Below are 26,112 nucleotides of genomic sequence, written 5' to 3'. Positions count from 1 at the left end.
AAGAGATTTGGATCATTACACAATAAAGAACACTTCATAAGTCATGAAGTGAGTTGGGGAAATGATGGTTAATGATGTTGACAGCAGTTCACCTCTATAGAATTACACTGAGATTTGACTTGACTTGCCTCCTCTAATGAGTCCTGCTTTTCCAAGGTAATGGAGCAGAGAGAGGGGTGGGGGTGGGGGTGGGGGGTAGGGTGAGAGAGAGAGAGAAAGGGAGCGCACCTCCTCTTCCATCAAGTTAAGTCAGTTAATGCTGCACAGAGCAGCCATCACATGTCTCTTTTTAAAATGTCATGTCAGTGTGCCATAGAGGGCATCTTCAAACAAGTGAACAGCAAAGAAATCTTAACATCCCCTTTAATATGTGTGGAATGCAGGAATAGCTCTACTTTAAGGATGACTAGGCATAAGCTGTTATTATCATCACAAAGTCACATCTTTTCTTCAAAATGCTAGGTTGAATTCACAGAAACTATTCTCAATAGTTAGTGCTTTCTCGCTTGATGACTACAAGATCAGTTACACCGACTCTGGAATTTAATCATGTTTAATTCCACATATGAAAAATGGTGATAGATATTGCAACATCACACTCTTTCGATCCTTTTATCCTCAACACTATGGAGCTTGATCGGTTTTAGACAAAAGGGTCTGTTCCATGGAATCTCATGGGATGTGAGGTGTGTTTAACTGGTTTGGATGTGTGTCTAATTGTCACACGAAGTTGTTCCTCGGCAAAGATTATGTAATTATCGTTCTGAAACACTGTGTAATGATATTTTTTTTTCCCCTTGCATGTCAAAGGAAGATGTCTTCGTACCTGACACTTTAGCGCCAGCATAATAATATATTGGAATGACAGCTAATTATAACATAATAACAAGCTGATGAAAGATTGGGGTGGATATGCCTCATATATTTAAGGGGCAATGTGGAGAGCGCTGCAATTAAATCAAACCAATCCATATTTAATTAGATCCAGATTTAATTATGGGTACTTACAGATTTCAAATCCCAAATCTTTTATGCGGTATCTCGGTAGTTATTTTTGTTATTTATATATCTATTAATATTTGTAATTATGCCAGCATTAATGGGAGTAGCCGGTGTTGTTGTTTGTGCACTTTCTCTGATAATCGCTAAAACTGGGCCAGTGTGGATTACATGCAGATCGGGTAAGGCGGCGATAACTTGATGGCAATTTGGACGAGGGAAGAGCCGCTCTCACTGACTGCTTGAAACCTTTTAATTAGCACTAATTACCCAGCAGAAAATGTTGGGGCTTGAAAGGATTTGTGTCAGCAAGTGAGAGATCAAAGATTGCGGTGCTCGCATTTTAATCTGCCGAGTAAAAACTAATAAGGACCTTGTAATGGGGCCCCAGAGAGTGACAGCGCAGGTGGTAGACAATAATCCTCTCTGCTGTGCTCAAGCCCCACGTCTACTCCCAATTAGATCATCAGATGATTTAATTTCCCTCTAATATTGAAAAATTATTATTTCCTTTCTCAGTGACCGAAGGAAAAGCACAGGCATGTGGATTTATTTCCCACTTTCTCGAAACCTCTTATTTCTAGCTTTGATAGCCTCAACTGAAGGTTTTTTTGTGCAGACATTGTGTGGCACAGGACAAGAGCATCACGCTTGTCTCATGTGGCTGTGAGGAATGATGAGACTAATGCAAAACATGGGCATGGCTCATCCATCAAGTGTCATCGATCATTTGCCACAACGTGACAGCCAGGTAGTGATTATTTGCTGTTAGATAGATGCTCAAGAATACAGAACCACAATGTAAGAGTTCAACCAACTCACTTCCAGATATTGTCAAGAGGCCAGGATTCATTTGAGGTTCTGGGATATCTTTACATTGATTTTTTTTCCCCGTTCACGTAAGAGCAGAATCCATGTTCAGCCAGATATTATTATTCGAATATTTTGTCCGTTTTGCAGTATTGACTTTTGTCATTAGTCTTCTTGCAATTCATTAATCTTTTGGCAAATGTGCCTTAAGATACATTTGCCTCAGAGATAAACAATGACAGGATGCCTGCAATAGCATCTGTAAAGAATAGGATTGATTTTCAATGTGGTGGTACAAGAGGGAAAGTGCATTTGTTTTGTGCGCAGAGGTATAATCAGTCAGTGGTGTCGTTTTAAAGAAACTGGGTTGCAGCAGGCCCACAGAAGCCATGCAGCATGAAAAGGAATTGTGTGCAATGTTTCTTTACTTGCTGTAGTGCAATACATACAAACTACCAGACAGTTTTCCTTTGGAACATCTTCGTGTCATGTTTACCTGAGAGTTAGTGTGCATATAGTGCCAGGACAACAACACGTTTAATATACAATTTCTACCTTCCCTGTGATTTTCTCTGTTTGTCTTTGCTGGGTTGGCATTGTCTTTTAGAGCTTCAAACCGTCAACTTCTGATTTCAGTAACTCTAATGATTAGACAGACAATTCCTGTGTTCAGTAATGCCAGTGATTAGTCAGACAGTTGTGCTTTCAAGGTTCTGTGTGTCCCTGACGAGGCCCATCAGGTCAGTCAGCCCCTGTGTTGGAAACAAAGTTTGCTGAGGCCAGAGGTCAAACCCGGCTTAAAAAGTCAAGCCTGTCAAAAGCCTCCGTCACATTCCTACCTTACGGCCAACCTCGGCTGATCCCCGGCCATTAATCACAGCAGAGAGCGGCTCTGACCTCAGCCCACTCTCTCTTTGAAGTGTGCTGTCCTCTGCTGCATGAGGAAATCATTTGCTGCCTGATTCAATGAGCCATCAGAGGAGCCAGTGGACCTAATGACATGTGAGAATATTAACCTCCTTGCACCATGAGCTGTGAATCTTGAAAGGCAGTCTATAATTCACCTGCAGTTTCAACCACAATCTTAGACCCCACACCTAACCCAACCAAAACCAGTTCGGACCCATATGCTGACCTCGTCCTAACTGAGAACTGGACACCATGGGACATATTAATTTTATTTTTTTTAGAATAGTTTTAGAAGAATAGTGACTAATATGTGGGCATAACCAGATTCTGAACTTTCCCTACATAAATATTGATGTAACCTTTGGACTTCAGTCATCAACTCCGACATTGGCCCCATGAGCCTGACCAGTACATTCCTATAGCACTAAACCTAGCCTTGTTCTTAAAGGTGCATCTCTTAAGTACTGTGCCACGATATCATTGATTAAATATATGGAATTCTACAATGGGCAATAGTAAATGAAGTATACACACTATTATTAGTAGAAAACAACATGATACAAATTTCAGGAAAGACACCAAACATGTGGGACACATCTCTACACAGCAGGGCTGCTAGTCTGTGAGTTTGTAACAAATGTGAACTGTCATATGTCTCATTTTGATTTCTTTACCTGCGTGATCTGTAAATTGTGCTACCTGAGGGTTGCTGACAGATCAGGAGTCAGCCTGCAGGGCAACTGAGAGATTAAGCCACATAATGGGCTAATACTGCTGCTCCTAAGATTTATAGCACTGCAGCATCCAGGACCATCAGGATTTTGGAGACTAAAATCATGACTGCATGCAGTATGACAGTGGACAGCCAGTTAGAACTTTATGTAAAGTGAATTTGAAGCTTATTGACAGAATATAGTATGTTTAACCTTATTTATTCTTTGATGCAAGTATTTTTTTTGTATTATATACAATTCACCAGTACATCAGCCTGTGTGTTTTATCTCGATAAAATTTTATAACTTTTTCTGGGTGGTGCAGTGTGAGATATTTCAGTAGTGTCTGCCATCTGCCATCTTGTCATGTCCGCGTTTATAACAAGTTTATTAAAGGCACTCCTCTTTTTACAGCTCCACACTCATCTCCCATTCATTATGGTTGCTTATCTTGGCAGGCAATCTGAACTGCCAGCTAGTCCATTATGCACATATGAAGCCCATCACTCTAACTGTATTGGCCAATTCATCAAACATTTATCTTTTGCCCTCTTAACAGTGTGTCAATTTGGCTGTCATTCCTGAGGATCAGGTGCCTTCTTGGAATAAAAGCATTACTTTTTCCACCTTGGAGGGAGCATTTGGTTAAAAACAAAACCCTGTGCACATATTCTTACATGCAGTCAGACAACTTTCACAAATATTTGGGATGGAACAAAACAAGTAGGTTAAAGAAACCCCAAGTTTAATTAAGCATGTTTGTATGTGTGGCAAAACTGAGCTAGACCAGACAGTCTTCAAACCTATCATCAATAAGTGTGGTCAAGACCTGCCTACTTTCAGAGGCATTTGACTGACAGTTGAATCTACCAATCACATAGTCCCACACTCCCATAGTCCATCAACAAATCTGTTGAGAACAAAACTGTTAAAAACACTAAAGGTATGATGTTTTTGAGTGCACTGACCAGAAAGCTTGTTACTGTTCCAAAGTTTACTTTCCCACTCAAACCAGTACACATACATGTGTGTTTGAGAAGTGCAACTTCCAGTTCTTTAAAACTCAGCATTGAGTATGCTGCTGAGTATGCTATAGACACGAGAGTGTTGAGACATGTGCCTCCACATGGGGCTTGAGACACATGAAATAGCTTAGTGGAGTGATGTGGATGTGAAGAAGACTGATAATCAAAGGATCAGCACAGCAGCACTGTCAGGGCAAACACACGAGGGACTTAAATAGCTGCTGGGAGAGAAAGAGAAAGGCCCTTTAAAAGTAGAGCATAAACAAGGGAATTAATGGCCCTAGCAAAGGGAAATATCAAAGGCAGAGATATCATAAAAAGGAGTCTTCCACTGAAGAGGATCAATGTGGAAATGGAATGAAAAAAAAATGTAAGTGTCTGAATGATCTCTGACTATCAGCTTTCTTTACAAGCGTCTGTGTGGGAGTGGACTGTTCGTGCTTAGCATTGTTTGCTAATGTTCATTGTTAAAGGTTCAGCAGGTGTAGTTCTGGGTAATACAATACCCCCCCCCCGTCTTCCTCTATGTCTCTTTCTCAGTCTCTCTCTCTCTCTCTCTCTCTCTCTCTCTCTCTGTCTCTCTTTCTCTCTCTGTCTGTCTCTCTCTGTCTCTCTCTCTCTGTCTGTCTGTCTCTCTCTCTCTCTGTCTGTCTCTCTCTCTCTCTCTCTCTCTCTCTCTATCTTTCTCTGTCTCTCTCTCTCTCTCTCTCTCTCTTTCTCTCTCTCTCTCTCTCTCTCTCTCGCTTGATCTTTCTCTGTCTCTGTCTCTCTCTGTCTCTCTCTCTGTCTCTCTCTCTCTCTCTCTCTCTCTGTCTCCTCCCCCTCTAGCCTGGGTGGACATGTGAACTGAGATACCCACAGACTAATGGTTGCAGTGACTGACATTTCAACCAATAATCACAGAGTGTTCCCCCCCCTCTTGTCAGTAGCAGTTTATCAATCAGCGTGTCTGCATTAGTATTTCTCTATCGATCCATCCATCTCTGTCAGGCCATCTCTGTGTCATTGTCTGTGCTCATGTCCTGTTATTTGGCTTCCTTTGAGGACAGGCAGCATAGTAATTTGTTTAACAGGCCCTGCCTTTAAAAAGAAACTTTGCATGTCAAAAGTTTTAAAGGACCAGTAGAGCTAAATGCACCATGACCACATGGCAATGGAAAGTTTAAGTGTGTGTATATATACTTGCTTTTCCTTTAACAAGAAAGACCATTCCAATTTAAATAACAGAATTAGCTTTCAAAGCATGTGTATTGGCATCAAGTCCACACTGTGCCCTAAATATAAAACTGGTAGAATAGGTAGTCACTGTTAAAATGTAAAATGCGATTAATAGTAGTATAAATAGAAGCAATATTAAAAATAGTATTTATATTTTATATTATACTATATTATATTTTATTAATAATAAATATTATTATGGAAAATAAGTTTATAGCTTGTCTGACATTATTTGAGGTGTCTCTAATATCTTTATAGGTACACCATCACTACTGAGGAAATAAGAGACACATCTGTATCAACATAAGCCTTCACTTGAGAAAGCACACAACTTTGCTGACTTTCACACACACACCGTCCGTTTTATTAGGTATCATTTATTAGCTATCATGTGGCAGCAGGTGTTTGGTGATGATTGATGATGATATGGCAAGGCATAAAATCATGCAGATACAGGTCATGAGCTTCAGTTAATTTTCACATCAAACATCAGAATGGGGAAAAATTTGCTTTCAGTGACATGACATGGTTGTACAATTTCAGAAACTGCAGAAAAACAAAAAATAGCTTAAGAGATCAGAGGAGAATTAAAAGGCTGTTTTGAGCTAAAAATGAAGGACTGTTATGTTAACTTAAATAATAATTCTTTATTACTGTGCTAAGCTGAAAAGCAACGTCAGTTTTCACTCCTATAAGCAAGGAATCTATACGGGCTACAGGGGTACAGGTTGAGCAGAACTGATCAGTTAAATAATAGAGGCTGATCAGGTGATTGCATGAAGTAGCAGGGTTGCAATTGTTGCTATTGAAGTCAGAATATAATTTCTGTATCATAATTGTGTTGCAGAATGCTGCTCTAGAATGAGACGGAATACCATTGTGTAATTTTGCAGTCCCTACATGCTAACTACGCAAGAACTCTCCAGCTTACAGTAATCACTCGAGCCATGTTACACCTGAGTTAGTCCTAATATCCTGTAACTGTTAGAATAGACTTGTGTACATATACAACCCTGAATGAAGTCCATATATGTGTATATTTGCAGGATATATACTACTGTAATCTGTCTGTATCCTGAGTTCTGCTGTGAAGTGGTTACATTACTGCTTGTGTGAAACCGAACACTTTATATTAGAAAGGATTTTATACAGGAATCAGTGCAAGTGAAAACACTGAACATTCAAACTTGTACCCTTACAAGATGAATTAGCATTATAATTATAATAAGTATTATAAGTGTGCTCTCTCTCTCTCTCTCTCTCTCTCTCTCTCACCTCCAATCAGACAAAGCAAGTGTGATTTTATTGGGACTGAAGATGATGGTGAAAATGTGCAAGCCTCTTTCCCCGTGGGAGATATGTACAAATCAGAAAGGTTGCAACTCGTACAGGCGTGTGTGTGTGTGCTCACATGTTTGTATCACATCTCCAGAGAAATCCAAATTCATCTTTGCACCATTAGCATAGTTCAAAACAAAGAAGCTGTGTGCCCAATTAACTGTACACATTTTTGAAAAGTTTACTCAGTTTATACTTTACAGATGGATTAATGGATTATGGATTATGATGGTGGAAAGAGCCTTGAATGTTTAGGTGAAATGTGCTCTGAGTGCTTAGAGGCCTGAGGCTATTACAGCTCAATCCCCCCATGTTGTTGTGAATGTGATTCAGTCTCTCCCTTGGCTGTGAATTTAACTGATTAAATCACAGAGTGCACACAGCAGTGGTGACATGAAAACAACAATTAATAAGCAGCACCCCCCATGCCACACACACGCCTCTTAACCAAGCAGCTAATAACATTACACATGCCGTGGACTAGCCAAGGCAGACAGGTGGAGATGAGCCTGAGCCCAGATTTCATTTACTGACCTGGCAAATAAGAGCCATTGTACTGCACATATAGAGTGAGATACACTTGTGCACACACACACACACAGTGCTGTAATAATGTGTAGAGAGATTGCCTTTTAAATGCTTTTCCTCCCTTTGTCTCTTTATTAGTTACTTACTGATCCTCAGCAGCGATGCGCTGCATTGACATAACTGATGAAGAAAGCTTCAAAATGTCTAATCATAGCCAGAGTGTGGATAGATTTGTTCACCAATGACACTGCCTTTTCCCTAAAGGCAGGATTTGCATAAATAAGCCGACCTTTACTCCTCTCCCATTTGCCCAAGTGATATTGCCCCTAGATTTCTTCCTTCTATTCAGGATTTAAAAAGCACCAGATAAAAATGCAAACCATGCCATCCTGTCATTGAAGCTTCATTTGATTACCGCATGTCTTTTAGTTGAAAAGGAATGAAAGCTGGCATCTCTATTGCTATTGAGTTGTTCTTTTTCCAAGGTGAGCTGACAGAGCTAAATGTCAGTTAACTGAAGGTGGACACATTAACATTGTAGGTTGTCAGCCTCTGCCATTTGAGGGATTAGAAACACACACCCCGGCTTTGTTGCCCATCCACACGGTGAACTTTGGAAGGCCCCAACATTACCCTGAACACCACCCTCCATCATGTTTATGCCAGAGCAAGGCTGGGGGAGGGAAACATACAACACCGAAGTCCTTGGGGAGTGTGTTTTTGTGTGTGTTTTTGTGTATCACTAAGGGATTAGAAGTCATGCTGCTGGATAAAAAGCGAACATCAAGCGAACTTCCCCTCTATTAAAAAAAAAACTGTTGTTTTGTACTCCGAATGGGCTCATCATGGTGGAGTGGTGGAAGTTGTACTCATTCCGTTTGTGGCGGGTTTTATAGTTGCACTGGGAAAATGATGGATGACAAGTTAAATTTGTGTCGGGGGAGTGAAGGTGAACTGTGACAGAGTTATTTATCTTGGGAATGGAGGGTTAGGGTCAGGCAAAGCTGGGTGCCTGAAGGCACAAGACATTGACAAATTCATCCCGCACACTGCATTTCTGAAGCCCTTTTGTTTTGAATCCTGGCTACTCACGAGTGACCCTCATCACTCATACTGCCAGTGTGCGAAGGAGGCCGCGCCATGCCAGGGGATCTTAGCGCCACTAATTCTTGTCATTCACTCTACTGACAGGCCCAAGCCTGAACTATTCCGGCTTGTGAAAGAGACTGGCTGAAATATTTATTTCTGCACATAATGGCTGCCCAGATTTAGGGCCATATCATTTTTCCTCTTGTGCCTTATCATTGCAGGTCACTGACAGGCCTGAAAGCGTTCAGCCAACTGGAAGAGCTGATTGTGGACAACAATCTTCTCGGAAATGACCTCCGGTTGCCCAGGTTACCGCAGCTCCATACCCTAACACTCAATAAGAACCAAATATCCTTTCAGCCCAATGCTGCTTTTGTGTACCATCTGATGATTTACAGCAGAGTGAAGGGCGAGTTATAGTAAGTGGGAACTCTCTTGCTGCATGCTCGTCATACAGTTTAGGATCTCGCCTTTACACACTTCAAGCCTTTAAATGCTCTTTAAATGGTGTTATTGTATTAAATTGAGATCCTCTTAGACGGAGAGAGGCTTGGCTGTAAAAGCCAATATGGTGACACTGACTCTGTGCCACGGCGACCTCTAGTGGAGGAGAGGATCAGAAAAGCTCAGACGGTTTTAATGGCCTTCTTCCTGCATCGAGCGTTAAAATACTTGGAGTAGTCAGGCATGATAAATAGTGTCACAATTTTTTTTTTTGTCACAGAAGACAAATCTGTAAACACAAATGCAGAATTACAAGCATTTTCTAGCATTACGGCAAAAAACAGGAAATTGTAAATTGATATGAATTGTTCTTAAAAATACTGTGGTTTAAGCCACTTAGATTTCTGAAAAACAAGGACAGAAAAGTTTAGAAATATTTACAAATGCAGAATTGTGTGCCAGATTACAGCAAAGTGTTGGAAAATTCTGCCGATTTGATCGGTCAGAAATAATTGTAGGTAAGTTTCTTTCTTTTCTTTTTTTTTTGCAGTGTTTTCCTCTGAGCGCATTTGAGGCGCACTGTAATGACACTGCCTCACACTTTGTTCTCCTGTTCCACCATTACAGGCAGCTCTCCTCCAGCTGAGTGTCAGCAGCTCAAACCTGAGTTCTGCTGTGAAGTGGTCTGCACATGCTAATGGGCCAATTATTTACACCCCGTAGTGGCCCGCTGCCATTGAAATTCAAGTGCTGCATTAGTGTAGTTGTATTTTGACACATTCGGGCTCCATTTTCCAATGAAGTGAATGTAATAGTGATGAATGCACTGTGAAGTGGCTGTTTGTTTCCCTGCATGGTGGGAAGAGAAAAAGTCACTAACCCTTTTTACCACAGGGCATCCATCATTTTGTCAAAGTTTTAATGTTGTGCACCAAACCACCTAGGAAATGGAGAGCAAGACACAGGATGGGGACAGCCAAATGTGACCCAGGCCAGATTCTCACCTGTAAATGTAGCTGATCTTACGCCTTCTAATGCGGTGATTGTTGAGTGAGCTTAGAGGAGGTGAGGTGGAGAACAGAGCCAGGTTTGATGTAAATACAGCTTGAAATCCTTGACTTGTGCTACCTCTCAGACATTGAGGCCTTGCTTGAGCATTTGCAGGAAGTGACACCAGCTCTAGAGTACCTGAGCTTGCTGGGAAACGAGGCCTGTCCCAATCAGCTGGTCAGCCTGGATAAAGATGAGGACGATTACCAGAGATACAGGTCTGAAGCAACACACCCACCCACACACACACACACACTAATTAAAATTAAGCATACACAAAAACCAAACAATACAGTCAACACAATAAATAAATAAATAATTATCAGCCAAATAACCCCGCAAGGTCAAGACTGCCAAATATTTCTTTTCTCATGTTAACATTTGACATAAATAAATATACAACAGGCATTTTTTTTAATATAAATTGATGCCCACACTAATATTTTAACCCTCACACCGCTGATCATTATCAAGCAGCTTATGACAAATTAATGATATTCCACATTAAAAAATACCTATTCCACAAACCACATGACTTTTGCTTTAGTGTGCCTATTTTTCTTTAAAATATTTGGGACACAAATGTATCTGTTATTCTAATATTGTAACATAACATTTTGACCTGTTAGTATTTTTAGTGAATTTCTGTGAAATGGAAAAAAAAATGAAACCGATTACATTGTAATAGTATATTGTCACTGTGACACTCGTGTAGTGATTAATATAGTTCTTACAGCTGATGTTTTAACATAACCTACACAAGATTGTTTTTCTAAGGAATACTTTTCTAGCAACGGGTGTCATAAATTAAACTAGCTGGCACAGGCAAAAAATACAAAAAACAAAAACAACATATTAGCTCATTTCTCTTAAAGGTACTCAACCTCACCTTTCGTTCTTTCCTTTGCGATGAGTTGCAAAATCGATTTCATGTGTGAATTGTGATAACCACCAACGAGTGTTTGGTATCTTTGCTTACAAGATGAAACAATGCATTCATTATCGAGCCCGGGCCCATGGGAGTGCAATGCCACGCTATGTTACCACCATTTGTCAACTTTTCAACATGAAACCCTGTCGGCTACGGGGAGGGAGAGAGCGAGCACAGGAGGGGAAGAGAATACCATCTTTTGTCTGTAGAGCATTTTATCTGACACTGTGTTCGGTATGAATCATTTACCGTACAGATGAACCTAAAAGTCGCCACTTGCTTGCAGTGCCTTCGTGCCTCAGTTTTTGCTCGGGAAGGCCATACTGACAGCAAGAGGGACTCTGTGCTGGAATATTCATAATGTGTCACGTAATGTCAGTTTATCCATGATGTAGATTTTATATCAGACAAGCTTAGGTGGCACCTAATGTCTTAGGTGACCTTGAACCACATGTCAAAATAAATAAAGCATCCTGAGCAGTGGCATAGTAATATACTACATATTTTAATTCACTTAATTAAATGACTCTACTACTATTGTTTTGCTCATTCATCATTGTTTACTACAAATCTCAGGATTTATTTGCGACTATCAGCACTTCAGCACATTTCCACCTTTACATTAGTGCCAGTTATTTCCTTCTAAAATTTGTTTTGCAGAATAAAAATCAAAAGCAGTATGGCTTCAGGTGCTGGCTGAGGTTGAATAAGCACCAGGCATTTGTGTAAACATCACAACACAATTCACAATAGTCAGGAAACATGAATAGAATAGACAGTACACCTTACCTACAATTATTTAGCTTTTATTTAATGAGCATTTATAACTGTAATAGTATATTTCATGTGTACAGCTATTATAAAGAGCTGCACAAGCAAATAAATATTTATACCCAGTTTTGATAGACATGTGCAATATGCGTAGCAAAATTGTGCTCTAAACATATCTTAATAAGATCAATCTGAAATTCTGTTTCATTTGAGGCATCTGTAATGAATATGTAGCATGGGGTTGCTGTCTTCTTCCATCATTGTCATCATCATCGTCATCATCATCATCATCATCAGCTCATCACTGGCTTGTGCATGAGAGCTCAGTTGGGATCTGTTTGCTGCCCATATACACATCAACTCACACCTCTCTCTCTCTCTCTCTCTCTCTCTCTCTCTCTCTTTCTAAAGCTTAATCTTGACATGTCGCTTCCACCATTCCAGTCAGCCTGTGAAAGATTCTGTTGTCATCTCCATATTCGTATTATTATCTCATGTCACTTTCTGCCTCTGAATGAAAGATAGTGAGTGTGTGAAAGCTTAAAAAGACATCTGTAATGTTACAGCAATGACAGCTTGACAGATGAGGTCTATGTATTTTATTTTCCAATCTATATATATACACACTGTCCTAATTTTTTTTTATCCACAGTGAAGGTGATTTTTTTATTTACAAATATCAGCACTATTAAATTAACACTAAGTAAACAGGTTTTCACTTTTCATGTTGTTAATAAAATTGTCAAGCACCAGAATCTGACGCTTGGAAACATATAGAGCTTGGCTGGGTCTTCACATTTCATTTCTGGAGTCATTAATGTTTTGAATGTTTTGAAGATTATTAAAAAAAAAGCATTTGCTAACCTTCTGTTTAAGATATTAACTTAGATTAAATGAGGTGTAGAGTTATTACTGACTCTTTTCCTGGTGTGCAGGTACTTTGTACTGCATAAACTAAAGAATCTGAAGTTCCTGGACAGCAGGAGAGTGTCTCAGACCGAACATCTGGAGGCGCAGGCCCGCGGCGCATTCATGAAGGTGGTCAAGCCCAAAACTGAGCAGGTCTGTATCTACTTATTTTCCTTTTCATTACTAGAAAAGAACGCCCATGAGGCTGACGCTGTGCCTTAAGGCAGTATTAAAATGTACAAAATGTACAAATTTCACATCTAAACAGCTGGAAGATCATTACATTGCTGCATCAGTGATTAATTCAGAGCAAAACTGTGCATAAGAATCTTTTACTAGTGTGTGAGTGTAAGAAAGCACATTTAAAGGACAACTCCTTTCCAGTCTAATCTTTATATAATGACATTCAGTCTGCAATGATTTCGCGTCCATGATTTGTTTTACAGTGGAATACTTAGTTGTCTTTGCTGCTTTTCACATCGAAGATCACTAACAAGCTGAGCCAAATCCTATAGAGTCTCTACTGTAACTCAGAGCTACTTTTTGTAGCTGCATTATATTCTGGTGCTTGGAGTCACGGCAGCATTTGTCATTTTCACTAACTCTGCATTGGCTTTCACATTAATATGAAATTAAATGCCACTGCGAAATGCTGAGTAAGAAAAGACGCTCCTTTTCTTGAGGTGCTAACAGTTAGGACCTGACCGTTAACACTTGAGTTTTTGAGTTGAATTGAGGGCTGAATTTTTTTCTCCTATTAAACACGGTACCTGCATTATTTACATCATTGGTGACCTTGCTAAAATAAATATATAAATAAAAGTACAGCACAAAGTAACAAGTTAGCACCAAAACCATGAACCTGTCACTAATATATTAATATAAACATGTTGAATGTGTATCAGAGTGAACTTCTTTAATATACACTCTGCTCAAGCACAATGTCTTCTGCTGTCTATGTTCGACTCTTTGAAGCCATGCTTCTCCTGTCCTGTTCATTTTCAACACCGCATGTAGGCCTCACATTAGATACACTGGACATCATCATGCTTCCATTGACTACACACACACACACTCTCTTATTCCTCCCATACATGTTGTTCAGATATATTTCCTCTTCCAAAACTATTTTCTAATCTTATTTCTTTTATTTTGCCCACCCTTCTCTTATTTTCTGCCTTCTGCTCCAGGGCATATAAACGAACAACTTCACTAAGATCTGATTCCATGTAATTGTGCAGTCTTAAAATATTTATGTTGTGGTTTCGGCTTTATCGCAGCACCATCCCCAGAGCTGCATGCTGGATTTGAAAGGTAAATATGGTGGTAGCTTTGGCAAGAACAAAGCGGTCTCCTGACAGGGGCTGCTCTCGTGAGTCAACACGGGATTTCCTACAGTGCAAAAGGAGCAGATCATTCATCATCACATTGAGGCAAGCAGTTATTGTCTGGTTTCAAGACGTTGACGTCGCTTATTTTATTCAACATTAAAGTTGCGAAAGAGGACAGCAAATCACTGTGATGAGTGAGGCTGATTCTGGCATGTTTGGAGTTGGTTAGTCACAAATTAGGGAGTGATGTGTTCTGTAACGATTCCACCGGAATAAACTAAACCAATCCTGGCTACACTGAGTGGATTTTTTTTTACTTTTATGAAATATGTGTTGTCAGGATCTCAGGATCAAATAAATAAAACGCAATACACTTGAAACACTGCAAAGTAGTAAATCTGTACTTTTGTTTAAAGCCACTTTAACAGCACACCTAAGGAGAAGCAGATATATAAGGAAACTAAGTCAGGTTTCTCGACTGTTCCATGCACTTAACTGGATTAAACTCTGCTTTAATGCTCTGAAGGCGTGCTTCTCTGCACAATAGACGCCTTTGTGAGGTCCGTTTTGAGAGGCAGATAGGGAAAGTCGGCCACGTCGGAGAGTCCCGTGCTCGTGCCCGTTCCAACTGTCATGCCAACACTTCCCCAGCGTTTGTTTTGAATTAGATAAGACATGATGTGGCAGCCACAACAAGCTCTGTGGGCCATGTGTACTCCCCAGCTCTAATTGGCTTCATCATCACGCCGATTGTCTGCTGACCAATAGTGCAGGTCACCAATTAACAAGCTGCGGAGACAAGCTAGCACCGAGCACAGCCGCCTGAAGATGATGGCATAATTAGTTATTTGTGTTTGCTTTTATGTTCCATCCAGCGGGGTGTCTTACATTGAAAGACACACTGGTTTTAACCATGTTACAGCAGCCTGTAATTAGCACTTTCATTTTCACAAATTTCCCATTCATCTTCAGTGCAGTGTGCAGCGTAGAAGAGCTGGAGCTGTAGAGCAGTTCAGGTCTTATAGAGAAATGAATCATAGATAACCATAAATCTGGAATATTATTGCAAATGTTTGTTTTTGTAATATAATAAATACTGTTTTTTTTTTTTTATTTCATATTTTTTTTGGCCACTAAATATGTAGTTTAGAAGGCTGTGTGGAAAATGTTAAAGACACAGGCCAGACCGCACACTGCAACTCATGTTACATTTTCTTCTCAAAACAATGTCCTTTCGGTATAATGAAATTAAAGTGCGTTTAATGTGCACCTAATGCATGACCATAGCTTTGTTTAAAAAAAAAATATGCTGGGAACAACGATGATGATAATGATGATGATGAGGAGGAGGAGGAGGAAGACAAGATACACTATTCTATTTAAACCCACATTTAAATCCAAAAAACATTGCTTTGTGTCTTCATTGGCAGCCTGTTAGGGAAAAAAAAACAGAAAGCACACCAATTAAAACTGGGATTCCGGCAGACTGGTTACATTTATTCTAATGACAGCTACAGATGATACAAAGCCTTATTTTATTTGTGTACCTGAAGCACAATGCTGTTTTGAAGTGAAAGACAAATATGGCCACCATGGACTCCAATTCCCAGCAACCACCAACGCTCTGGCATCCTAAATAACCGTACATTTTAATTTAGCTCACCTGTTCCCCGTTATGTGTGTTTAGTTTTTCGCTTCTTAAGCTTATTTGTTTCGGTGCCTCTTCATGAGCTATACGCACGTTATTTAGCGATTTGTGAGGTTGCTACGTCGTGTATTACTTGCAGGGTTTAGGGGTCTGGTTTTCATTGGATAATGCTATTTTGCCTCAGACTGATTTCTACCAGTTTTGACTTGGATGCTGATTTAAGCTCTCACTGTGCTTATGTTCTTTTGTATATTCCGATATTTTTGACTGTTCCGGGGTTTTTTTTTTCGTACCTTGTTGTGTTTAATAAATCACACCATGTACTTGCATCCAACCTCTTACTGTAGCTCTATTAAACTGATATTGTGATCATGAAATTCATGGCCATGTGCTCACATTGCTGTGATGGCAACAGCCAGTTAAAGCTTATACCTTGTTCATTTACATTTAACAATATAACTTTCTATGGCTGTCTGAATATAAGGTAAGACATATTGGGTCAGATCGCAGGGTCAGCCATGATACAATGCCCCTGGAGCAGGGTGGGTTGGGAGCCTTGCTCAAGAGCCCAACGGCAGCAGCTTGGTGGTGCTGGGTCTTCTGGTCAATGACCCAGAGCCTTAACCACCTGAGCTACCACCACGATAGATAGATAGATAGATAGATAGATAGATAGATAGAGAGATAGATAGATAGATAGATAGATAGATAGATAGATAGATAGATAGATAGATAGATAGATAGATAGATAGATAGATAGATAGATAGATAGAGCTACTTTATTAAATGAAGAGTGTAGACACTATTTAAGCTTTTCACTATCCTGACCCACTGCACTAGCTTTAGTAACATTACGAGTTAACAAACTAACATGTGTCTCAAATCACATACATATGTACAATTTACAACTGTACAATTTGTACGATTACAGTTAGCGCTTGAATTTTAAAAACCTCTAATGTAGCCTTAAACCTAGTGAAAGAGCTGTTCTGCACGCCAGTGTTCTGGGTTTTCTCAATTTGTAAACACTTAAATATAAGGTTGAAGTTTTCAATTCGAGACGCTGCTCAGGACAACAGTCAGGACCACATGGGGAAAGTTTTACTAGAGCTCGCTGCTGTGCACGAAAACACTAAACATTTTAGAATTCAACCTGGAGCCCTGATGGACTGCAATGTATTAACTTTGACGTACCATCTAGTGATTTTGGCATTTAAAGCTCCAGATGTATATAATACTCAGGTAAGTGTTTGAAGAAGAGTGCCTGCTTGTGCACATGCAGGCAAAGTCAAGTGTTAAGTATAAACCAGATCCCTCTGCTTCACGTCAAGGCCGTATCTCACCACCCCAGGGTGGGTTACTTTCCTATAACTACACACCCTGTCGTGTTTTATTTTTTATATATCACTCGAAAAGCTGTGTCAAGAAAATGCATGCTCACCTTCCCACTAGACAGGAAAGCCTATATAATTAATATTCATCTGATGTTTAGTCAGCACATATGTTACTGACATAAAATGTTGATATGTTATAGTAGTTATAAATTAAAAGTCTGGGGAAAAAATGCAGAGTGGTTAACGAATAATGTATAATGTTCATTTGGGGTCATTTGCCCAAAATGTTTGTGAACCTCTGGCGTAATGTGTCTGTTAAAGCAGCAGATTTACTGAAAAGCTCATACACGACTCCTTTCTTTGTGTCAGTGAAATGGTTAATCATAGCATTTAGAGGTCGATGTGAACTTTTGAGAGCTTTGAATCGCATTAAAATTGAGTGTGACCACGATTGAAGCTGCTTTTCAATCATGACATTATGGCATTACATGCTGGAACGCCACATGGTTTGCATCAAACTCCAGCACACTTTAATACAATACGAATACCATAACGTTTGAACTTTTTGACCTTTTCCAAGACTCTCAAATTGTATCCAGAAAGTTTGAAACCCAGATTGCTTAACAGAACGCGTCTTTATTGTCTTCAATCCATTATGGCGATACTTTCTCTTTCTCTTTTTTTAAATTTTTTATTATTTATTTATTTATTTATTTATTTATTTATTTATTTGCCTTGACACAAATCTCCTGGTTGAAAACGACACTGCGTTTTGAGCGGATTGAAATATTTAGCATGTGCACACTTTAGCTCGAGGAGACATTTATTATAGCCTGTTGCAAATCCTTTTCTCTTCTGCATTGATTTTTCCTTCCCGCATGCTCCACTGGCCCCAAAACTATGTATTAATGGAAGTGGTAGAAAATGAGCTGTCTCGCGCGAGTCGGTGTCTCTGCATTGCTGATGTGTGTTGCAAAGCAGGAAGGTCATTTTGTGAGCTGTAGTTATGAGGACAGCGTAATTGGGAATGCTTTTTATTGGATTTCTTGAGAGTGAGTGTTCTAAATAAAGGGTTTAAACAAGTATGTGCAGAAAACAAGGGAATTGGAAAAAGGCTATTCAGGATCACTCCCTAGAGCCAGTGCTAAGGAGAGGTACTTGGAAAACCTTGTGCTGTGTTTTTTTTTTTTTTTTTTGGGAAATTGGGCGTGCAGGAATGCTATAATGTGATAATTCTCTTAGAGGACTCATAGGTCGTGGAATGTGATGGCGTGAAACCACATCGAGTGACTGGGCATCTTTTGGAAAAATACATGTGGTTGTGTGTAGGCTGCTTTTTCAGTATCTTCTAAAGTACCACGAATGTTGTTAAAGTATTGCGTTCAACTAGCCATATCTGTCAAAACACTCTGACAACACTTTGGCAACCTGTACAAACACTTTTCTGCAGGCATCAGTTGGTCAGGATTCAGGCCTGCGAATGTTTCACTGACATCTGCATCTTAAACACATTTTACAGAGGATGAAGTAACTGCTCCCACTCCCTTAACAAAATAATGTTTGGTAGGTACATAAAAGTGTAATGTCTCTGAAATGTCAACTAGGTTGTGCTTGGATGAAGTGTTTGACTTGATATTCATGTAGGGGTACAAGGTTTCTCCCACATCCTCCTCATGGGTAATGAAAAGCAGACCGGAGCAGCTGGAGCCAGGACTGAGGTCCCATCAGTTCTTGTCACACAGACGGCACTCTGGGTAATCCACACTGGCAGAGCCAGGAAAGTTATGAAGTGGATCTCCTCTGTGCATTTTTCATATTAATCTGCCTCTCAGCAGAGAAGTTCATATCACAACAACAGTGCAACAGAACCAGACAGCGACAGACCACCTGAAAATGCCTCATAGAGCAAAGAGTCTTCTTTTTTTTTTGCTTCTTTTTTTGTGCATGTGAAGGGCAAATTATTTTCTTTGCTCGTTCCTCTCTCTCTCTCTCTTTCTCGCTCTCTCTCTCTCTTTGTAATCTCTCATGTACGGCTGGTAAAGGCTCGTGCCATATTCATCTCCTTGTGTTAGAATTATGAGTTCCCTGAAGTGTTTAAACATAATAAACAGGGGGCTATAGAGCTCAGTGCCACTGTGCCTTCAGTGTGTTTGCTGAATCATTTTATGGGATAAATCTTTCCTCAGAGACAGCTATAAAATATCATTCACGCTGGAAAGTGCAACTCAACTAAATAAATTGCTCGGAAACGGAAGTTTATTACCACTTTTCGCAGACAGATGTACCTATATTTGTGAAGCTGATAGTAGCATGTGGCATATCTCTGCTTGGTATTGAGATTATGCACGAGCAGAATATGAGATAAAGTGCCTTATTTTTACTGCATGATGAACTGTCACCAACTCATGTCAAACTGATGCTAATTTAAACAGCGGAATAGTCTGTTCACTTAGGTTGTTTTCACACTTTTCACGTTTTTTTTGCCCTGAGATTTCAGTACATTTGATGGAGTATGAAAGCTGTTTTAGAGCACAGGAGTGGTCCAGAGATTTAATCCCTGTTCCCTTTGGAAACAGGAGTCTTGCTTTAAACCGAAACTTGATATCATGTATGGAATGTTTCCACTCTCGATGTGATTGGTTTTAATGGATTGTGTTACTTCTGGTAGTGGGGAAGAGGTCATTATCATTAAGGATTATGGAACATTCAATCACAAATGACCACAACTCTTAACTGAAGTGTAGGCTAGCTACATGTTGTGTCCCATATTATCACTGTTATGTATGATTATAGTCCAAACACAATAAAATACACCTACATAGGAATGTAGCTGTTGCTGTAATTATGGCATCTTTGTTGTGCGAGTGTTTTCTTTGAGAGCGTAGTGAAAAACACACATCTTGTTTCAGTCTGCATGGCGTGAAATCTTAGCTAGAAAGGCTCGTCCTTTGAAGGTATTTCTATGATTTTTGGGTGCGAAATACGCTCTTCAATGCTTGATTGTTGCTTCCAGAGGAAATGAATAATAATACAAAAATAAACAAACAAAAAAAACTTGTGTGTCTACAAAAGTGACATATGGAATTGTGATCCCTGTGAAAGACAAGATGTGATTATGAGTCCCTCCTCCAAACAACCCCAGACCTACATGCAGACTTGAGTATTCAGGGCAAATGTGAAAACACTGTAAATAAATCTACTCACATTCTGTATGTCTGCACCGATGCAGGACGCTCTTTGCATTTTGAACAACATGCTACAGGATTTAAGGTTGTGGGAAACGTTAGCTTCAGTGCCCTGCTCATGAAGTGAGCTACATTAACAGAGAACCTCAAGGCTTCAGAACTGAGTACACAGTAACCTCATCACTCCATCCCACTCACACATACGCATGCTATCTACAGGCCTGAGAAACATCCTCCTCACCATGCCGTTGTTTCTCCAGTTGCAAAGCCAGCTGGACCAGAGCAGCGACTCCTCCACGTGTCGTGTCAAAGAGAGCTGAGGACAGGCTGGGCTTTTCCTCATTCGTCCTCAGGGACCAAGTTCGGGACAGCTCTGGCATTTGGAAGCTGCTGAAACTGCTCTGGCAGCTGGAGTTCTGGAGGTCACAGCTAGGGCATTGTTCCTGAAAAAAAAAAAAAGAAAGAAAAATAAAACACTCACAATTAGAGGCAATGACTCTCAGTGTTCACATAAATCAGATAACATTGCACATCATAAACAGACCGTAAAACTTTAAAGCAGAGATAATTGTTAGTAATAGCTCACCAATTGATTTATGGGCTAGTACAAAACAGAAAGATATGAGCGGTCGACCTCAGTGTCACGTCACTCTTATTACACAAGTGGCATATTACAGGATTCTGTTTGAAAACAAGCAGATGTTTTTGCGGAATTTTGTTTGAGCGGTCATGATGATGTTTTACATTTGTATTGCTTCATGGAATGTGAGTGAGAACAGTTTGGAGTTTGTATTCCCATCTGTCAGTTGCATTTGTGCAGCTTTATGAGATGAGATATAAGAAAAAGCTGTTTATAATAAAAACATGTTAGCAGCCTAGAGAATCAACTCTTTAATAAGAACTTTAATAACAACTGCTGATTTATTACGAGCAGTAACGAAGAGGTCATGTACATTGATGTATTATTTTGTCAATAATAACATTGCTAGATTAGCTACATTTAGAAGACTGTCTCAAATATGATGCAAAGGTTGTTTGTTTTTCGGTTAATGAAATACAGCCTGTTTTCCACATTCTTCCCTTGTCAGATGTGAAAGATGAGCCAAGTTTTAACTTAGGCATACACTGATCCAAAGATGCAAATCCTCTAACAGCATTTAGCCTAGATTCCCAGTCTGGGTCTTATCTGTGGACAGGCTGAGTTATGCTAACACTAAGTGAGTTGCTGTTTCACTTCAGATACAATACTCACTCAGTGATGTTTTTGCAATTACAGAGGCACAGACAAGCACGTCCCACAGCGCCAGTTCTCATAGTTTAATTACAGTTTAACTTTTCAGTTTTCCTCAGATGATTGTAAGATGCTGCCAGCTTAATTAAACACAGATGGCTTATTCTGAAAGGCTTCAGTGTGCATGTGCACCACATTGCTCGCCACCGTGCCAGAGCAGGAGTTTAGATGGAGCCAGATCATTAGGCAAATTTAAAGTAATCCTCCCTCTGATTGTATCACATAACGCTAATTGTGTCATCATGATTTATATACACATGCAAATGGGCTTGGTCGCTTCTGTTACTGTTGTAACACTTAATTTAGGTTTCATTAGGGTGAGGGGACGCTGATAGAGATTTATCTCCCCACTCAGTCAGTTCAAGGATAAGCATATATCTGACCTCGGAGACAGATGTGCATCAACAAGAGAATAACCAGCTTTAAATGCCATGTTTTGTTGAACAGTTAATGCCTGAGTGAGTAATTAGAGCGCATTCTGAATGCTGTATGTGTGCACATTACAAACATTAAGAATACACAATAGGTAAATGTATGTGTGTTTAAATATTTCAGTGAATCTTTTTTTTTTTTTTACTGAACTTTTAACTCAATGATCAACGCTAAGAATATGCAGGGTGATGAGAATGTGACTGTGACAGAGATGGAGGACTTTTCTTTCCCTAGAGGTCTGAGAGCTTTTCTCACTCGGCGTAAGGATCCTGTGGGGGCGAGCAGTCTGAGACCTCCGGGGGTGCTGGAGCCAGCAAGGCAGCAGGGAATCCATTACCCGAGCCAGGCATACCCAAACAAGCTCAGTTCATTCACTGCTCTCTGCTACTGTGATGAGAATACAACCATCCACAACTATACAAACCCAGCACAGAAGGGTGGAGCAAGGTGTAATAAAAGTCGATAGATTTCACCTTCCTCTAAAAAAAATAATAATAAAGGATTAAAAAGCTCCTTATTGCTCCTAGAGCATTTAAAATAAGTGGACTGATAAAATGAGTGTATGTGACCTGTTTCCTCACAGCAATAGTTGTTGACTTGCAGAGTTTCACAAGGACTCTAAAAGAAGGTTGTGCCATTCATGTGTATGCTTACACAAGGCTTCTTTGTGGTTTTTAAAGCTTGTCAGAGACATCAGGCCGAGTAAGAAGAAAGAAAAAAAACTATATTGTTTCCAGCACTTGGATTCCTTTCCTTCTGACATCTGCCACTCTGTAAAGATGATAAATTCTTGCCTCATTAGCCAGCGGTGTGGGATTACAGCCTGACAACACATTAATCACTCGCCTCTGTGGCAGGCCCCACTCGCAATAGGCATTGTTAACAAAACTTTTCTAATATGTCACTCTCCTCACTGACAGCCTGTAATGAATCATTCTGATTGACAGCCCTGATAGATTACACTATTTATGCTGTGTGTAATGAAAGATAGCGTTTCCACCTACTGTCATTCCTGAGATGATGATAGCCCACCTCTGAAATGAACATACACACATACAGAGGAGAAAAGAGAAAAGAGAAGCGGCAAATCAGACAGGCATTGACACGGCTTTGTGAAGAACACAGTGTTGTGCTTCGTGGGAGGTGGTAGGTTTTTTGGGGTTTTTTTTCCTTTCTTTTTTAAGGAATTCACAATTTGGTGAATAGTGCGTTCTGCATTTAATCTTTATTGTGATCTGAGCTTCTGTTATGGGCAACTTGAGTTGAAACAAGTTTCTGATTGGTATCATGAGTGTAATGCATGATTTGTGATAAATACACTTTGCTCATCAAACCCTTATTTCAACATTTCAACCTTTTGGTAATACTTTAAGATCCAAACTACCACTCATACCCCACCCCCTTAACACACACACACACACAGCCCAAGCTCTTGCTGAAGGTTTGTGTAGAAGAGATGTCAACCAAAAGAAGGAGGAATTTGAAAAGAGAAATAGTCCATCATGCAGCTGACAGCTAGTGAATTCGGTGCTTTTCTTGTGAGACAGCAAGCTGTCAGGAAATTAGTTAACTGGAGCATATTGTGGAGAGGCAGGTAATTTAGCCTCATTGATGGCATCACATAATGGCCTGCAGGAGTCGGCTCCCTGACCTGCCACTGCTTTGTGTATAATGCAGAATTTAGTGGCATGCTCAATGCATCCTGTCAGCTGCAGGATTGGATTCTCAGCCCACTGTAGCTCAGCTTGCAACATATTGGTCAATTATTTCTGAGGCTGTCAACCCTGGGAGACACTGTTATTTAGTGTGTGTTAACTTTGCATCATTAAGACACCACGCGACAGGTAGAGGCCCTCGTCAGCATTATTTATTTTGATTCAACTGAGAATTGTTTGACCTCCTGTTATGTTAAGATAGCAAGAACCAAGATTCATAGGTTGAATTTCTTTTATCTGTTGATTTATGTGTAATTCTCTGATTTGCTTAGTCCCTTTTTTTCCTTGTTTGTTTGACCAAGTGCCATCACATATCTGAACCTTTCTCGACCCGTCACCTCAGCACTGCTTGGCCCGTATATATACCTGAGCATTACAAATAGTTGAAATAAGCCTCGACACATTGAGTGCCTCCTCTACAGCGAGCGTAATCTTCTCGTTACAGGATTGCGTTAGTCAATTAATATTTCACCATTTATGGGACAAGGAATCGAACAAACTGTTTAGCAGTGTGACAGTGTTGACTTTTATTTGCAATGAGTTCATTGGCTATTAAAAGATGCAGCAGTAAATAAACAAGCTGCTGGTGTCTGGAGACAGTGAGGAACTGTTGCAGGCACAGAGCCTCAGACAGCAGACACAGAAAAAAATCCAGCGTCTTATTGGTGGATATTTTTTGCAATGCGGTGAGCTTATGGATGTCAGGTCAGACAGTGATTAATGAGAAACTTAAGTAAGTGTGTGTTACAGGGGCATGATTACCATTTGACAATGGCTGTAATAGCATCCTTGCACGTCTGTTTTGCTTCCTGCTCTTTTTTTGTGCAGAGTCAAGCGGATGTATATTGTATGTGTGAGGGCTAGCGGAGGGTCGGACTTGCTCTAACAGGTAGAAGTGACACCTCAGACGGTGTACGCCCAGAGGTGGAGCGTTCACATCAGTTCGACATCTCTGCACCTGAGAACAAACAGGCAAAGACACAGGAGATTAACTGGACCACAGCACCGTGTTAAATCTTAATGTCCTGCCTGTCTATAGCCTGATCAAAAGCGCATACACATGCATGCAGATGGAATTTTCCTTAATGTTTCCACTAGCATTCTGTCATTTTACTTCCTAGTATCCATGGCTTTCAGTGTAATATCTGATGTTGGCATTCTACATTCCTAATTCACCCTGGACTTAACTCCATTCTCTTTATTCAGCATGTGAAATGAGAGAGCTATGAAGCCATCACAACACAGTCCTCCTGCTGGCTCTGGGGTCAACTGCAGGTCAGCCAGGTCAAGTGACACTCGTACTGCATTCATTTCTCACGAAGGACAGAATCTCTGCTGCATTGCTGATTAACTAAAATAATGGCCACTGCTGTGTGTTGCTCATTCTGCTTGAGGCTGCATAGAGCCCTCTGCATAGAGAATACTTCTTACCTGCATCTTTGTGTGTGTGTGTGTTGCCGCTCCTGGGCATCAGTAAGCAGGAAGGTTTTATCTTGTACGGTGATGGAATAGACTTCATCTTGTTTTTTAATTAACTACACACCACATAGGTGCTGATGCCGGTCATGACCTCTGACATTCACGGCTAGCTATTAATATCCAGTATATGACCTTCGGGAAACTGGCACTGGGCAGGAAGCTGACAGATTCATTGCTCCTCTGCACTGAATAAGGTTGTCACATATTTAAGTGCTTGAAATGGGTCCAAGGCGCCATAAACCTCCGACATTTTAATTCGGCCTGGACTGCAAGGCAGATTTTAGTCATATAAATGTTAGCTCTTGAATAATACAGGCATGGCTAATAGCTGGGATTAAGGCATTACTAGGACTAATTCAGCCATGGTAATATTCAGACATTAAGCAGGCATGAGCTTCATGCCATCCTAAAAAATTAATTCTGACTGATGTAAAGTCCTGAGGTAAAGTCATGGCATCTATAAGAGAATACGCAGACACTTTGTTTTTTTCGTGTTTTCTCTAGCGATAGCCCAGGTTGCCTTTGTATCCGTTGGCTTGTTATCTGATGCTGGTGTTGCTTTTGCTTCAAACGCAGCCCAGCTTTTGTCTTGAGCCGGATTGTGCTTTCTCAATGTGGGATGTGCAGGGTGTTGCATTTGATCAGTGACCTGAGGACACTAGGCTGGAGCTTGGAGAAAGCAGGGCTACTGCTCTATTGACAGATGAGAGGATGAGAGGTAGAGTGTTCTCTCTGAAGCAGGTGTTACAGGGGAACATGCTTTTGCCCAGACAGGACCTGACTCCAGATCAGGTGCTGGAGGTCGGCCTCTGAAATTAGCAACACTGACCTGATGGTTTCTTTTTCTCTCCTGCTGAATAAAAAGAAGTCGCAGGTGCAGGCATGAATTATGACATGGAACAAAACATCATTCACCAGGTTTTGAATTGATATTGGCATGCACATGCAGTATGGAACCAGTTA

General features: G+C 40.3%; 1 protein-coding gene across 2 annotated transcripts in view; it reads left to right on the top strand.

Annotated features, from left to right (window-relative positions):
- lrmda (leucine rich melanocyte differentiation associated) overlaps window positions 1-26,112 on the top strand; it is a 231,907-nt gene that overhangs the window by 144,700 nt on the left and 61,095 nt on the right. For both annotated transcript variants that reach the window (XM_058385700.1, XM_058385701.1), the window contains exons 3-5: window positions 8,851-8,977; window positions 10,202-10,341; window positions 12,761-12,887. In XM_058385700.1, the coding sequence (XP_058241683.1) occupies window positions 8,851-8,977; window positions 10,202-10,341; window positions 12,761-12,887 (394 nt within the window). The remainder of the gene's footprint in view (window positions 1-8,850; window positions 8,978-10,201; window positions 10,342-12,760; window positions 12,888-26,112) is intronic.

This window comes from Hemibagrus wyckioides, linkage group LG03, assembly GCF_019097595.1.
Source record: "Hemibagrus wyckioides isolate EC202008001 linkage group LG03, SWU_Hwy_1.0, whole genome shotgun sequence".
Classification (NCBI taxonomy): Eukaryota; Metazoa; Chordata; class Actinopteri; order Siluriformes; family Bagridae; genus Hemibagrus; species Hemibagrus wyckioides.
Note: the sequence above shows the minus strand (reverse complement) of the source record. Positions and strands in the feature narration are given on the sequence as shown.